The following is a 16314-nucleotide window of genomic DNA, read 5'->3' on the forward strand; positions in this document are numbered from 1 at the left end:
CCAGACCAGGCATCCAGATGAGGCTGAAAACGGCCAAAACGCCTTCGCCCTTGCCCTGGCTCTGCAAATAGCCTCTGCTTCCTCTTTCTCGACCCAGAAAGGCATTTAATGAGTTAAGGGAACAGAGTGCTGCAACTGTTCGCATTCCTAGACAAGTAGTGAGGGAAAAGAGGACTGCCAGCTACATTTCCCCATGTTGCGCCCCCTCCTGGCAAAGTGGGGCAATGACAACAGAAAAAAAAGCAATTTAAGAAGGATACAGTGGTACCTCAGGTTAAGTACTTAATTCGTTCCGGAGATCTGTTCTTAACCTGAAACTGTTCTTAACCTGAAGCACCACTTTAGCTAATGGGGCCTCCTGCTGCTGCCGCGCTGCTGGAGCATGATTTCTGTTCTCACCTGAAGCAAAGTTCTTAACCTGAAGCACTATTTTTGGGTTAGCGGAGTCTGTAACCTGAAGCGTATGTAACCTGAGGTACCACTGTATTAAAAAGCTGGAACATGCGGAGGAGGGCGACCAAGACGATCAAGGGTCTAGAAACCAAATCTTATGAGAAATGGTTGATTGAGGGAGCTGGGTATGTTTAGCCTGGGAAAGAGGAAACTGCGAGGAGATAGGATATCCCTCTTCAAATATCTCAAGGGCTGCCACATGGAAGAGGGAACAAGCTTGTTCTCTCCTGCTCTGGAGGGTAGGACTTGAACCAGTGGCTTCAAGTTACAAGAGAGAAGATTCCCGCTAAACATTGGGGAGGACTTTCTAACCATGAGAGCTATTTGACAGTGGAGCGGTCTCCCTCCAGAGGTTATGGATTCTCCTTCCTTGGAGGCTTTTAAGCAGAGGTCAGATAAGCCACCTGTCATGGATGCATGAGCTGAGATTTCTGTATTGCGGGGGTTGGTCCAGACTCGCAGTGTTCCCCAACCTTGGGCCTCCAGCTGTTTTTGGACTACAACTCCCATCATCCCTCGCTAGCAAGACCAGTGGTCAAGGATGATGGGAATTGTAGTCCAAAAGCAGCTGGAGGCCCAAGGTTGGGGAACACTGGTCTAGAGGACCCGTGGGGTCCCTTCCAATTCTACAATTCTATGGTGCTATTTTTTTCAACAAAAAAATCAACTGTGTGTTATATAAAATACACATATAATTTCATATTTTTAAAAATCAGTTTTTATTGGATCTTTTAACAAACAGCAACAATGAGGTTAAGCCTGCCTGTAGCCCATACATCAGTTTGACACTGCAAAAAGACGACAATATCCAAGCTTACAGGTGTATTTCTTCAAAAAAGGTCACAATTCTATGATTCTATAATTCTATACTGGGCAGTGCAGATTTCCTGAAGGTGCAAAAGGGGGCAGGATGAAGGAATAGGTTCGTGTTTGTAAATGAAGAGGGTCTGTGTTACATTGAATCAGACCACTGATCCACCCAGCCTAGTATTTCCTAGGGGTGGGGGACCTTCATGAACCCAAACCCTACAGAGTTCCTTGGGCAGAGGGGTTCGTTGCTAAATTACTCTGGAGAAAATTGTAACAGGAGACACCTGAAAACCCTCAGCGCCCTTAAACAAACAATGGCTCCCAGGATGATCTGGCGGAAGCCATGGCTGTTTATTGTGACATAAGAGTGCTTTAAATGTACAGTATAGATGGGACGTTCGTTGGATATCACCTGTACTCACTTCATAGGGTGCCTTTGAATGCAACAAAGTCTACAGCCTAATAAGCAATAGCTAGGACACGGCTGAAATACAACGTTTAATCTTTTTCATTCACGGATACAGTAATATACGGCTTCCAAAAAATTTCCAAGCACCTTTAGCAATTTGTATTTGCCTGATAAACACTGGCACCTGGTGATGAATGTAACTGAAGTTTAAGTTGGTCGACTTTCCAGTTCAACCCAAAAAAAGCTCACAAACTCTTGGTATTCTGCACAATTTATTCCGCCTCTACTAAGCTGGTGGGAGAGACAAAGAGCTACTCAAGTCCCCGCACCAAATATTGGAGGGCCCTGAAATTTCACTCAGTGCAACCAATTTAGACTAATCCCAACCTCTGAAGGACTAGAAACTTGGTAAGCCTAAATTCTCTGGATGCCTACACCCAGTGTGGCCCAGCATATAACATTCTAACGCTCACCTGTTTTATGTTTAAAAGTGCTTCTTCTCACTGTGTGTTCCTCAGCAACATTTGGTTAATGTACAGTGGTACCTCAGGTTAATAACTTAATTCGTTCTGGAGGCCTGTTCTTAACCTGAAAACTGTTCTTAGCCTGAGGTACCACTTTAGCCAATGGGGCCTCCTGCTGCCGCCACGCCACCAGAGCACGATTTTTGTTCTCATCCTGAAGCAAAGTTCTTAACCCGAGGTACTATTTCTGGGTTAGCGGAGTCTGTAACCTGAAGCGCCTGTAACCCAAGGTACCACTGTACTGAGTTGGTCCACTGCTCTCTTGATCCCTTCCTTGCCAGAAGCAGGCTATGAAGGAAGGAGCTTGCCCCCATTCCACTCTTGAGGAGGAAAATGAAGTTTCTGGATTGGCTACGCTAAGCTTAGGTAAAGGTAAAGGGACCCCTGACCATTAGGTCCAGTCATGACCAACTCTGGGGTTGTGGCGCTCATCTCGATTTATTGGCAGAGGGAGCCGGCGTACAGCTTCCGGGTCATGTGGCCAGCATGACTAAGCCGCTTCTGGTGAACCAGAGCAGCGCACGGAAACGCCGTTTACCTTCCCGCCGGAGTGGTTCCTATTTATCTACTTGCACTTTGACGTGCTTTCGAACTGCTAGGTTGGCAGGAGCAGGGACCGAGCAACGGGAGCTCACCCCATCGCGGGGATTCGAACTGCCGACCTTCTGATCGGCAAGTCCTAGGCACTTAAATCTGTGCTTTTAGTAGTCAAAGCACATCTCGGTCAACCTTACGATCCTGTGAGGTCAGTCGGTGTTATCACCCTCTGCACTGAATGTGGCAGCAGAGGGCAGGTCGAGGATGAAGGAATAAATGGCTTGCCTCAGGCCACTGAGTGAACCTGTGGCAGAGGCGAAGCTTGAATGGGGGAATCTGTTGCGACAGTTGCTGTTTCTCAGACCAAACTACCTCGCAGGACTGTTGCAAGGCTGAAATGGGAAGAGTGCAGAAGAGAGACATGACTCACACCCAGAGCTCACCGGAAGAATGACAGGATAAGGAAAACGTAATTAAATGAAAATCCTACAGCTGCAATCCTCCGCTGCACTCAGAGGAGGGCTCGTGTGTGGTGAGACTCTGGCAAGGGCACTGTACAGGCTAGTCATATCACAAATAATTCTGGGAACTGTAGTTTGTTAGAAGGCCCCTCACAGAGCCAGAGTTCTCAGAGTCCCGTGTGAAGAGGGATTATGAAACCGCTCTGGGAATTGTAGCTCTGTGAGGGGGGAATAGGGGTCTCCTGACAACTTTCAATACCCACAGAAAACCACAGCTCCCAGAATTCTTTGGAAGAAGCCATGATAGTTTAAAGCGCTATCAAAGCACCTTAAATGTGCTTTGGGAAAGAAAGAGACACCCAAGATGCTTGTGGAGAAAAATAAGGAGTGGGCTTGTCTTGGCTGGATGTGTAAGGCCAGGCCGGTTTACTTTGCAGGGACGTGAAAACCTGCCTTATACCGAGTCAGAATATTTGTCCTTCTAGCTTAGTATTACCGACACTGATGCTCTCCAGGGTTTCAGATCCAATCCCTAGACAGGCCAAGGATTGAGCCCAAGACCTTCTGTGCCCAAGGGAGATGTTCTACTACCGAGATATGGCCCTTTCTAAAGAGCACACCTTGTTTTCCACACGAATTGGTTGTAGAATTGCGGCTGCAACCACTACACTACACCACCAACTTAACACCTTGTGTGATGACAGTAGCCACAGTTTGAGTGACAAGTCTTAGGCCAAAGATCTGCAGGAATCTGTGTGAGATGCTGATCACATGAAGGAACGACGCCAGAATATAATACAGGGCTCAGCAAGCTTTTTCAGCAGGGGGCCAGTCCACTGTCCCTCAGACCTTGTGGGGGGCCTTTAGAGGGGGGGGGAATGAACAAATTCCTATGCCCCACAAATAACCCAGAGATGCATTTTAAATAAAAGCACACATTCTACTTGTGTAAAAACACCAGGCAGACCCCAAAAATAACCCAGAGACACATTTTAAATAAAAGGACACATTCTACTCATGTAAAAGATGATATAAATCATGTAAAATGATTCCCGGACCATCCGTGGGCCGGTTTTAGAAGGCGATTGGGCCTGATCCGGCCCTCGGGCCTTAGATTGCCTACCCATGATATAATATGTTGAAGAGATTAGGAAGGGTAGATGTGGAACTGGGAAGGCTTGGCCTTAAGTTGTGAAGATGTGAACGGCAACAGAAAAAAGAAAGTGTGAGGGGAAGTTCTGTGGCCCATCAGTGATGCTCTCTCCTAGTCCAAATAGTTATCAAGGTTCTCTCAGGTTGGACCTGCCCTAAAAACTGAAGTAATAAGTTCTCACAATCTCTCCTGCATTAATTTCTGCCTCACCAAGTACATAATTCCATCCCTTATGTGCTTTCTGCCATGTGCAAGGTGGCTTCGACTCTGGATGAACCCCTTTCCATTGTCAGGCCATGTAGATGGTTCCTCTCGTGTTTAAGGAGGGATGCTTTATGACTAAACCTTTTCCCACAGTCTGTGCACTCAAACGGTTTCTCTCCCGTGTGGCTTCTCCGATGATTAATAAGGTTCGATCTCTGGCTGAAGCTCTTCCCGCATTCCAAACACTCGTACGGCTTCTCGCCCGTGTGAGTCCTCTGGTGGCCGATGAGGAATTCTCTGCGGCTGAAGCTTTTCCCACACTCCGGGCACTCGTACGGCTTTTCGCCCGTGTGAATTCTTTCGTGGATCCTAAGAACCGAGTGGCAACTGAAGTTCTTCCCGCAGCTGGAGCACTTGTAAGGTTTATCTCCTCTGTGCGTTCTCTCGTGCGACGTCAGGCTCGAGCTGTTGCTGAACGATTTCCCGCAGTCTGTGCAGCTGTACGGCTTCTCTCCCGTGTGGATTCTCTGATGATTAAGAAGGTTCGAGCTCTGGCTGAAATTCTTCCCGCAGTCTAAACACTTATACGGTTTCTCTCCAGTGTGAAGCCTCTGGTGACGAACAAGGCTTGACCTAAAGCTGAAGTTTTTCCCGCAGTCTGTACACGCATACGGCTTCTCCTCCTGTTGAGGATCGGCAGGCTGTGAGAATTCTTTTTCACTTTCTGAGAATTTAAACGGTTTCTCTCCGGTCTGAGCTCCCTCTTGTTTACTGGGGGCTGAGCTGGAAATAAAGCTTTCCCCACAACTGGAACATATATGAAGACCGTCTCCAGTAAGATCAGAGTCCTGGTTGAAGTTGTGTCCACATTCAGAGCACTTATAGGGTTTCTCTTCTGCAGGGATTATCTGATGATCACTAAGATGTGCTTTCCCACCCAAGCTGGTTCCACAATCCATATATAACTCTTCTCCTGCTTGGACCTTCCCCTGCTGAGGGGTCGATGTCCAACTTTTTGCACCATCTGTACGCTGGCATAGCTTTTTCTCAGTTTGTGTGTTCTGGAAATCAAGGGTTTGGCTGAAGCTTTTTCCACAGCCAGGGCTCATCCTCGTATTCTTGTCCTTGTGCTCTCTCTCCTGGAAGGTGTTGTGATTTAGGAGTTTGTTACCATCTCTCTCCCAAATCTGTTTTTCTCCTCCTCCTCCTCTCCGCCCTGGGTAGCTTCCCTCCTTCCTGTCTGCCCTTTGCTGATTTTTCGGCACATTTTCGACTTGAGGAAATGGGGGGAAAACCCATTTGGCTTTGTCCAATGAGTCACCAGAAAGTTCCGCCTGCGTTGATGCTCCTGGCTCAAGAGGCGTCTCCTCATTTTTGACCACTTGCCTGTCCCCTGACAGAAAGAGAACATAATTTGACATGAGTGACACTGCTGTGGAAGCCATATTCACACTCTATCTTTAATGCATTATGATGCTAATTTAAACAGCCATGGCTTTCCCTAAAGAATTCTGGGAGTTGTAGTCCATTAAGGGTTGTTAGGAGACCATTTTCCCTCACATATTCCCCTCACAGAGCTACAATTCCCAGAGTTCCTTGCGAAGAGGGATGGTCAAGCCACTCTGTAAATTATAGCTGTATGAGGGGAATAGGGATCGCCTAGCAACTCTCAGCACCCTTAACAAACCACAGCTCCCAGAATCCACTTCTGCTTCCTGCCACTGCAGATTGCCCAATCAGCAAGGGTGCCGAGGAAGTACAGAGGAGAACATAGCTGTCATCCCTACTCAAGGCGTCCCCCTTCACCAGTCTCCAAAATCTCCACTGCTAATTCATTCCCTGTTTAATGATTTCTTCTGGTATCTTCTTATGCTTCTTGCTGACCTTCAGATGCATGACTAATAAATACTACTACTGGGTGGCGCTGTGGGTTAAACCACAGAGCCTAGGACTTGCCGATCAGAAGGTCGGCGGTTCGAATCCCCATGATGGGGTGAGCTCCCGTTGCTCGGTCCCTGCTCCTGCCAACCGAGGCAGTTCGGAAGCACCTCAAAGTGCAAGCAGGGAAGGTAAACAGCGTTTCCGTGCGCTGCTCTGGTTCACCAGAAGCGGCTAAGTCATGCTGGCCACATGACCCAGAAGCTGTACGCCGGCTCCCTCGGCCAGTAAAGTGAGATGAGCGCCGCAACCCCAGAGTCGGCCACGACTGGACCTAATGGTCAGGAGTTCCTTTACCTTTACTACTACCACTACTTTAACCAGGCATCTGAAGGTGGTTTTTGCTTTTTTCACACATTTTTATTGTTTGATCGCCCCATTTTCTGTGTATTGCTTTTTGTGCACACTGCTTAGAAATGCCAATAATTAAGCAGCCATAAATAAATAAATGAATGAATGAATGTACTTTACCGGGTGTTCCAGTTACAAGCAAAGTTCCAGTGGTCGGGAACCTCTGCCCTGCAGGCCTGATCAAGCCCACGAGGTCTCCTCCTTTGACCTATCAGGCAGTTTGGGCCAAGCTACACCCACCTGCCCTGCACGCATCATCATGCCTGACATGATGTGGGGCGGGGAAAGACACGGCTGAGCCAATAAGGGGGGGGGGTTGCAAACACTACCAATCAGCTGACTGGCATCGGCTGCAATTCCCCTCCCATCCACGGGCGCTGATTGTTGGCACTCGCAAAACGCTATGCCTTTTGCCAGCAGGATTCGAATTCAGACCACACAAGCAAAAATGGGTCACCGGACGTCCTTGCAATGCCAGGGGGTGGACAGGTGAGCAGCATCGGGGCTCTGAAGAATTACCTAGTGGCAGATGGGGGCCTCCATCACCCACTGGCTTCTCTTCCAGGTAGGGCCGTGCCTTCGTAATCTCCGAAGAGGCGAGTTTGGCTTTGGGGGGACCGGTTGCCTTCTTAAATGGCTCTGAAATCTGAAACACAATGTAGGGCATGGTTAGAAGATCTGGAAGATTTAAGGCTGTTTGGAAATAACAACAACAACAACAACAACAACAACAACAACAACAACAATAATAATAATTTATTATTTATACCCCGCCCATCTGGCTGAGTTTCCCCAGCCACTCTGGGTGGCTCCCAATCAAGTGTTAAAAACCAATGCAGATCTCCCAGAACCGGTGTTATGTGGTCCTGGCGGCCACTCCCAGTCACCAGTCTAGCTGCCGCAAAGTTAACAAAATTTCCTCACCCGACGCTCCTGCATTTCGACCTCCTCCTTCCAAAGCAAGAAATCTTCTGCCAGGGCCACCGCCTTGGCGCAGGTCTCAGGGCCATCGCCCCGAACCCAGCCCTGCATTTCTAAGGGCAGGATGTCCAGGAACTGCTCCAGAATCACCAGCTCCAGGATCTGCTCCTTCGTACGAGAATCAGGCTTCAGCCACTGGCGGCACAGGCCCTGGAGCTTCCGCAAAACCTCCCGGGGTCCCTCGTCCTCCCGGTAGCAGAACTGCCTGAATCGCTGGCGTTGCCTCTCCTTTTCCAGAACCCCTCCTTCCACGCTCAGGGGAGAACTCTGACTTCTCGGGACTTTCCCAACGAGACCCAGCAAGGTCTGAGACTCCAGCTTTCCTCTCGGCCCACGGTTGCCGTCGGCGACGGCCTTCAGCGATGCTGAAGATAACGCCATGTCATCCCGGCCTACAAATCCAGGCACCTGGGATTTGCCTCTCTCTGAGCCAGTTCCCTCCTGGGATTTCTGCCACTCCCAGTGCTGGACCAAGTCTTCATCTAGCTCCCCTTTAACCAGCTGTGTGCCGACGCCAGACAGAAACCTCCCAGCCTGGCCGAGACGAGGGTCTCTTATTCCTTCCTCCATTTTCTCCCCTGGAACTGGCACAAGCGACGTTCTGGTCCGCCACTTTTATTCCTGTCCTGGAAGAAGTTGAAATGAGCATTGAATAAAAGCACCCACCCACAAAATGGATTGAGCCAAGAGTCCATTTGGCCCAGAGTTCTCTTCCCGGCAAAGGCCAGCTATATGACAGGACTTCGCTGCTGCTGTCGTCGTCCGTCCCTCCCACTTCCCCATGGAGGTTCCATTCAGCCATTGCTCCTTCTATTCCCAACGTTCAGAACACAAGTGTCAATCTTTATGTAGCCAAAAATATATATTGGCATGCTTGAGGAAACCCCAAGGTTTGCAAATGGTTCAAAAATATTCAGGCAGTTTAAATTTTTTTTTCCCCAAAGGTGAGGGAAAAAACACACTTCCGAAATACTCCGCTGAATTCTGAACATGCTCAGAGGCCATGGAGTGCTGACTGACTGTTGGGGAAGGTGGCTATCACAGCTCACGGCCCTTTGATTGGCACCTTGATAAACAAGTCCCAGGCCATTGTGGCTGTCACTACTCAGTTCTGAATAATGCAAACATTATTTCCATTTTGGCAAGTGAAGAGTAGAGAAATAACTCTTAGGAGCTGCTGTAACTTGCCACAATTTTTAATGTGCTTTCAGGAGGACCCTTTTCGGAGCTGTTTTCCGCTTCCGTAGCCACGCAGGATGGGGACCCGACCCACTCAGATGCACACTTCTCCCACAGGGGAGTAGCCAGGATTTTTGTTGGGGGGGTAGGTCTTTTGTTGGGGGGGGAGAACATTAGCTAGCTATGTATTTTTATTTATTTTTGGGGTAGCCACCCCTCCCTGGCCACGCCCATGCCTGGGAGTAAGCCCCACTGAGCCCAGCAAAATATTTACTACTTAAGTAGTAAGTGCACCAAAAATGGGAGCACAAAATCTCCTTTTTACCTGGGAACGAAGTCCACCGATTCAATCATACACGCTACCTTGTAAATTGGGTTTTCCGATTCTTGAAACAAATAATGTCAGTACCCGTTTGTGCGTGGAGGGGAGAGACGCAGAAAACAGCTGCGTTTGGCAATACTTGGGAGTATGGGGGTGGGGTGGGGGGAGCCAGCCTTGCCCCTTTCCTTAAGTAGCCTGAAAGTGAAATAACCAGTCCAGCCAGTTTTGGGTTCCTCCCCCCACTCCTGGTAGGCTGCCACCCTTCATTGCCCCTGCTTGTTCTGCAACCATGTGGGGAAGACTTGCCTGACTGGAAATTTAGCTAGTCTGGCCTCAGGGCACTGTCAAATTGGGGGCAGGGGGTGGAGATGGGAGGGGGGTCTCCTTCAGAGAAGCATAAATATGCTTCTAAACATTTTTTTTATTGTTAATAAATTACATAAGAATAAGTATACATGACCCGTATCTTAATATGTGATTTTATTTCACACTGTATATTGTTATGCGTTTGGGGCAGGGAGGAACAGTCTGGGTGATATCCCCGGGTCCTTTCCAGCCCTGTATTTGTGGGGTAGAATCTATAAGGAGAAAACTTGCCTAACCAGTTCTTTTTATTGAAGTAATGGCTTTGGCTGGCTAGCTCGGTTAGAGCAATAATGTCTTTGCCTGGCGCAGAAAAGGCTTCAAAGAAGAAGCCAGCCAAGCCGCTCTGGGGGAGGCCGTTTCGCAATCATATTCCCTATTTAGTACGTTTTTATTCTGCCTTCCCTCCAAAGAGTTCAGGTCCTACCCTCAAAACAACCCTGCAAGGTAGGGCAGGCTGAGTGACTGCCACTGGCCCCATGGGGCCCTGTGAGCTTCGTGGCTAAGAGCAGGGATTGAAAAACTGGCTGGTTCTCCCTGGCGGGTGACTGGGGAGGAAATCCACCACTCAGCACAACCACACAACCACCATACGTCAATTCTCTCACCCCATCCATACAACACATACCCATAAGGAAATCCCACTGAGATCAATAGGTTTACTCCCAGGCAGATGAGTACATGGGCTGCAGTCCACCAAACCCACCCTTAGTTACCTGTGTGTGTGTGTGTGTGAGTCTCATTGAACTCAATGGCGGGCTCCCCAGGCGCTTCTGCAATCCTATGCAGGCTGACCCGCACCAAGCAGTGACTTGCAGCACAAGTCTACCCCTACCAAATTCAACGGGGCTTGGTTCCATATGAGCAGGCTCGGGCTGGCAGCCTTGCCTCGGAGTAAAGACGCACCAGGATGGGCCGTTTATGAAATATCCGTGCGCAGCTCAGTCAGTGGAGCAGAACACTTTTAACCTCAGGCTCGGGGGTGCAAGCCCCACGTTGGACAAAAGATTCCTGCATTGCAGGGGGTTGGACTAGATGGCCCTTGGAGTCCCTTCCGACTCCACAATCCCGCGATTCTTCGCCCCAAACCTATCCCCTCGCCTTCCCCTCTCTCTGCCCATCCGTGCGCCTTGCTCTGCTGCGCGGTCCGCGGATGGGAAAGGAGGACGGGAGAGAATTCTTTGGAGACCGTCTCCAGCCCCGGTCGTTGGCCGACACAGCTCCATCCGTCCACGGCCACGGCTTTCCTGCTTGGCGGCTCCCTCTCCCTCCTGCTGCTGCAGCTGGGGGGTCCCACCTCCCTCCCGGGCTCCTCCACTCACCTTTACCTGGCGAGATTCCCCAACCTTGTGCGCCCCTCGCGCATCGCAGGTCCAGGTCACTCCCCGCAGGAAAGGGATCTCTCTCTCTCTCTCTGTCTGTCTCTCGGAGGGTAGGTGGGTGGGGTTGAAAGCTGGCCAGAGAGATCGCAGGCTCCTAGAGAGACCGAGTTGAAGAAGGCGAGGCCAACTCCTCCTTCCTCCTCTTCTTCCTCCTCCTCCATCACCGTGGGAAAGCGCCCATTATATTTCCCACCCTTTTGGATAACTGCGCGGGGCGCTTTCCCTATCCTTTTTGCATCGCCTGAGTGTGCGTTTCTTTCCAGCTCCAGGCATTACACACCCCCACACACCCAGATCAAAACCTCTGTTAAAAGATACATCAGCAGGTCCGCCGGTGCGGTTTTTTGTTTAGCCACTTGGCAACCTTGTTCACACGCTCAGTTCCCTGGGGGGAGGGGAGGGGAAAGATGCCCAAACGGTTAAACAAGCAGAGCTGAAATTCCTAGAGAGAAAAAGCAGGAAACGTGTGATTGGGTAGCTGCGATAATAAAAAGAGGGAAAGGAAAGGAACGAAGCAGGAGGCTTTTTCCTGTCCCTCCCCCTTTAGGGAGAAATGCCTTTTTGGTGCAATTGTGGGCTGCAGATCCCGGCCCCCGGAAGGGGCTAGACAAAGCGGGTGAGTGGTAGCAGAAGAGGGGATAGCTGAAGGGTCTGGGGTGGCAGAAGAAAGAACACCCGCCCCATGCCTGGTGCAAGAAGAGGGAGTCGGTGGGGTTACAAACAGACACTTCAGAGAGCAGGGAAATGCAAAGGGTCTTCTTGCTACGCTGAAAATCAGGAACTGACTAAGCAACATCCTGTAATAAACGAAAATCTGGCCTTATTCCCTTATGGGGGACACAAGAGCCATTATAGAGTCCTTTGCAGGTTCTCCATCGGTCGGAGGAAAGAACAGAGGCCAACCAGAGAATATTGAGAAGCAAAGCAGCTAGTAAGCCTGATCTTTATTGAACTGTTGCAACAGGGTGCTCCCCTCACACGCAGGAGAAGGATCCAGAACCCAGGTGTGTCTGCCCTTATATAGACATTTTAAATTGCCAGCCCTGGAGTCCAAGACCATCCCCAGAAACATCATACCTACATCACAGAAAGGGCGGGCTACAGCAGAAATCTGAGTGGGTTGTTTACCTCCTGTCTGGCAAGTCACCTGTTAATGCTTACTGGATTGATACCCTGGGGAGCCTGGCCAGTCTTTTGCAATGGTAGTTCATAGAATCATAGAATCATAGAATCATAGAGTTGGAAGAGACCACAAGGGCCATCGAGTCCAACCCCCTGCCAAGCAGGAAACACCATCAGAGCACTCCTGACATATGGTTGTCAAGCCTCTGCTTAAAGACCTCCAAAGTAGGAGACTCCACCACACTCCTTGGCAGCAAATTCCACTGTCGAACAGCTCTTACTGTCAGGAAGTTCTTCCTAATGTTTAGGTGGAATCTTCTTTCTTGTAGTTTGGATCCATTGCTCCGTGTCCGCTTCTCTGGAGCAGCAGAAAACAACCTTTCTCCCTCCTCTATGTGACATCCTTTTATATATTTGAACATGGCTATCATATCACCCCTTAACCTCCTCTTCTCCAGGCTAAACATGCCCAGCTCCCTTAGCCGTTCCTCATAAGGCATCGTTTCCAGGCCTTTGACCATTTTGGTTGCCCTCCTCTGGACACGTTCCAGTTTGTCAGTGTCCTTCTTGAATTGTGGTGCCCAGAACTGGACACAGTACTCCAGGTGTGGTCTGACCAGAGCAGAATACAGTGGCACTATTACTTCCCTTGATCTAGATGCTATACTCCTATTGATGCAGCCCAGGATTGCATTGGCTTTTTTAGCTGCCGCGTCACACTGTTGGCTCATGTCAAGTTTGTGGTCAACCAAGACTCCTAGATCCTTTTCACATGTACTGCTCTCAAGCCAGGTGTCACCCATCTTGTATTTGTGCCTCTCATTTTTTTTGCCCAAGTGCAATACTTTACATTTCTCCCTGTTAAAATTCATTTTGTTTGTTTTTGCCCAGTTCTCTAATCTGTCAAGGTCGTTTTGAAGTGTGATCCTGTCCTCTGGGGTGTTAGCCACCCCTCCCAGTTTGGTGTCATCTGCAAATTTGATCAGGATGCCCTTGAGTCCATCATCCAAGTCGTTGATAAAGATGTTAAATAAGACCGGGCCCAAGACAGAACCCTGTGGCACCCCACTAGTCACTCTTCTCCAGGATGAAGAGGAACCATTGATGAGCACCCTTTGGGTTCGGTCAGTCAGCCAGTTACAAATCCACTGAGTGGTAGCAGAGTCAAGACCGCATTTTACCAGCTTCTTTACAAGAATATCATGGGGCACCTTGTCAAATGCCTTGCTGAAATCAAGATAGGCTATATCCACTGAGTTCCCTATATCCACTGAGTTCCTGAGCCAAGTCACAGGCTCACACCCTATTCATACACAGACATACCCTTAAGACAGGATTTGTGAAGGAAAAGACAATGGGAGGCTTTTCCATTTGACTTTGCAGAGAAAACACCTGGTCAGTTTGGGAGTCAAAAACGGCTTCATGGCTGTTCTCCTGTGCTGCTTCAGACATGTGGTTTATATATTTATGTACGTGTTTGCTTGGTACATTTATTATATATATATAAGACCTCAATTCTTTTATTTCAGTACCAAGATTGCAATCACCACTTCCTACTTCACTTACCTGGGGCATGCGCAGGGAGGAAAAGGAAACCGAATCAAGGATTTTCCAGCATGTATTAAATAAGCTCACCCACACCTGTGGACAGCGGGATCTAGAATCAATCTAGATTGGAAGCAGTGTCTTGAGGACAAGCATGAAAGTTTCTGGATTTTTGTGCTACCACGAACAGGTTTGTGTGTACTCAGGCTGATTCCCAGAGCCTCAAGCTCTTTAACTTTCCAAATCACAGGCGGTAGAGCCGTGGGGCATGTGAGCAGGGCCGGCCCTGTCATTAGGCAAAGGGAAGCAACAGCCTCGGGAGTCGTGAGGAGACCACCACTTCCCAGAGTGGTGTAACAACCTGTCCCACTTTCCAGAGAACTCTGGGAATTATAGGTCAGTGAGGGGAATAGAGGGTCCCCCCAACAACTCTCAGCACCCTTTGGAACTACAGGCCCCAGGATTCTTCGGGGGACGCCATGTTTTAAAGTGGCATGATCCCGCTTTGAATGTACACTGCGGATGGGGCCTAAGTGCATATAATACTAATACTACTACTGCTTTTATTATTTATATGGCACCCATCTGCTGGGTTTCCCCAGCCACTCTGGGCGGCTCCCAACAGAATATTAAAAACACAATAAAGCATCAGACTTAAAAAACTTTCCTAAACAGGGCTGCCTTCAAATGTCTTCTAAAAGTCTGATAGTTGTTTATTTCCTTGACATCTGATGGGAGGGCATTCCACAGGGCGGGCACCACTACCGAGAAGGCCCTCTGCCTGGTTCCCTGTAACTTGGCTTCTCACAAGGAGGGAACTGCCAGAAGGCCCTCGGAGCTGGACCTCAGTGTCTGGGCTGAACGATGGGGGGTGGAGAAGCTCCTTCAAGTATACTGGACCGAGGCCGTTTAGGGCTTTAAAGATCAGCACCAACACTTTGAATTGTGCTCAGAAACGTACTGGGAGCCAATGTAGTTCTTTCAAGACCGGTGTATATGGTCTCGGCGGCCGCTCCCAGTCACCAGTCTAGCTGCCGCATTCTGGATTAGTTGTAGTTTCCGGGACTGCATACTAAATCTCATTGAACTCAATAGGGCATATGTCTGATTAGATGTGTACAGGACTGCACTCTGTGTGTTTTCTTTTCATTATGGTTCCGGGGGCGGGGAGGCAGCTGCGTTAGTCTGGATTCAGTTAAAATAAAATAAAAATCCACAATGTCCGGCCAACAGATTTATTGTGACATTCATTTTCATGGTCCAGGACCCATTTTTGTCAGACAGATGGATACTTGACTCCAGCATCTAGTATTCAGATACAATGCCTCTGCACAAGGAGGTTCTGATTGGCTCTTTGCACACCTCTGAGAGGGTCTCTTACCCTCTTAAACCAAAGGCCTCTCTAGTCCGGCATTCTCCGTTTCCCCCAGAGGTTTGCTAGATGCTTCTGAGCACAATAACACTCTCCCACCTGTGTTCCACAGCAGTTGGTACCAGAGGGCAGGCTGCCTCTGCTACTGTAGGTAATATATAGCCATCATGACTAGTAGCCACTGATAGCGTTGACCTCCGTGAATTTGTCTAACCCGCCGTAAGCTGCCCAAGTTGGAAGCCATCACTGCATCATGGGGCAGTGAGTTCCTCAGTTGAAGTATGCCATTTGCGAAGCAGCCTCGCCTTTTGCTGGTCCGAGATCTCCTGCCCTCCAGCGTCCTGAGGTTTTAATATGATGAGAAGAGCAAGAAAAACGTCTCCCCATCCACTTTCTCCACGCTGTATAAACTTACAGGTCTCTTATCATGTCTGCCCACCCTGTCTTACTTGCCTTTTCTATAAGCTAAAAAGCCTTTCTGGGACCTTTCTGGGCAGTCCCTTGGTCGTTGTGACTGCCCTCGCCAGGGATTAAACTTCTGCCAGCAAGCTAAGTGCTATATCACTGTGCTACAATCTTCTTTCATGACAGGTAATTCTGTTTTTGCTGAGGGGGAGAGGATTATGTACAGTGGTACCTCGGGTTACATACACTTCAGGTTACAGACTCCGCTAACCCAGAAATAGTACCTTGGGTTAAGAACTTTACCTCAGGATGAGAACAGAAATCGGTCAGTGGGAGGCCCCATTAGCTAAAGTGGTACCTCAGGTTAAGAACGGTTTCAGGTTAAGAAAGGACCTCCGGAATGAATTAAGTACGTAACCAGAGGTACCACTGTATTCTTTTCTCTCCCAAATTGATAATGAGGGAAGAATGAAGGAAAATCCTCAGTTCATAGAAAGCTTGGAGTGCCATTGCCATGTGCCCCTCACATTCTGAGACTAAAATTATATATATACCCGTGAAAATCTACGAAAGCATATATATATATATATATATATATATATATATATATATATATATATAATATACACACACACACAGTCATACCTCATGTTACGTCTGCTTCATGTTACGTTCTTTCAGGTTACGTCCTGCGGGTTACTTCTGGGTTTCGCTGCTCGCACATGCGCAGAAATGCAAAATGACGTCACGCACATACGCAGAAGCAGCGAATCGCAACCTGTGCGTGCGCAGACGCGCGCTGA

The 16314-nt window shown here is 48.8% G+C and overlaps 1 protein-coding gene and 1 long non-coding RNA gene across 2 annotated transcripts; both read right to left on the reverse strand.

Annotated features, from left to right (window-relative positions):
- Positions 1 to 1155: 1155 nt before the first annotated feature.
- On the reverse strand, positions 1156 to 9461 carry LOC308580509 (uncharacterized protein). The gene is made up of 3 exons (XM_081182240.1): positions 7765 to 9461; positions 7360 to 7486; positions 1156 to 5944 (listed from the first exon to the last, which is right to left on the reverse strand). Exons 1-3 carry the CDS (start codon positions 8389 to 8391, stop codon positions 4578 to 4580), a joined length of 2121 nt encoding a protein of 706 aa, XP_081038366.1. The 5' UTR covers positions 8392 to 9461; the 3' UTR covers positions 1156 to 4577.
- A 5492-nt stretch (positions 9462 to 14953) lies between these two features.
- On the reverse strand, positions 14954 to 16201 carry LOC308581410. The gene is made up of 2 exons (XR_014005064.1): positions 16149 to 16201; positions 14954 to 16075 (listed from the first exon to the last, which is right to left on the reverse strand). It is a non-coding gene; the product is annotated as an uncharacterized lncRNA (long non-coding RNA).
- Between the last annotated feature and the right edge of the window lie 113 nt (positions 16202 to 16314).

Source organism: Podarcis bocagei, assembly GCF_964188305.1.
Source record: "Podarcis bocagei genome assembly, chromosome: 2".
NCBI lineage: Eukaryota > Metazoa > Chordata > Lepidosauria > Squamata > Lacertidae > Podarcis > Podarcis bocagei.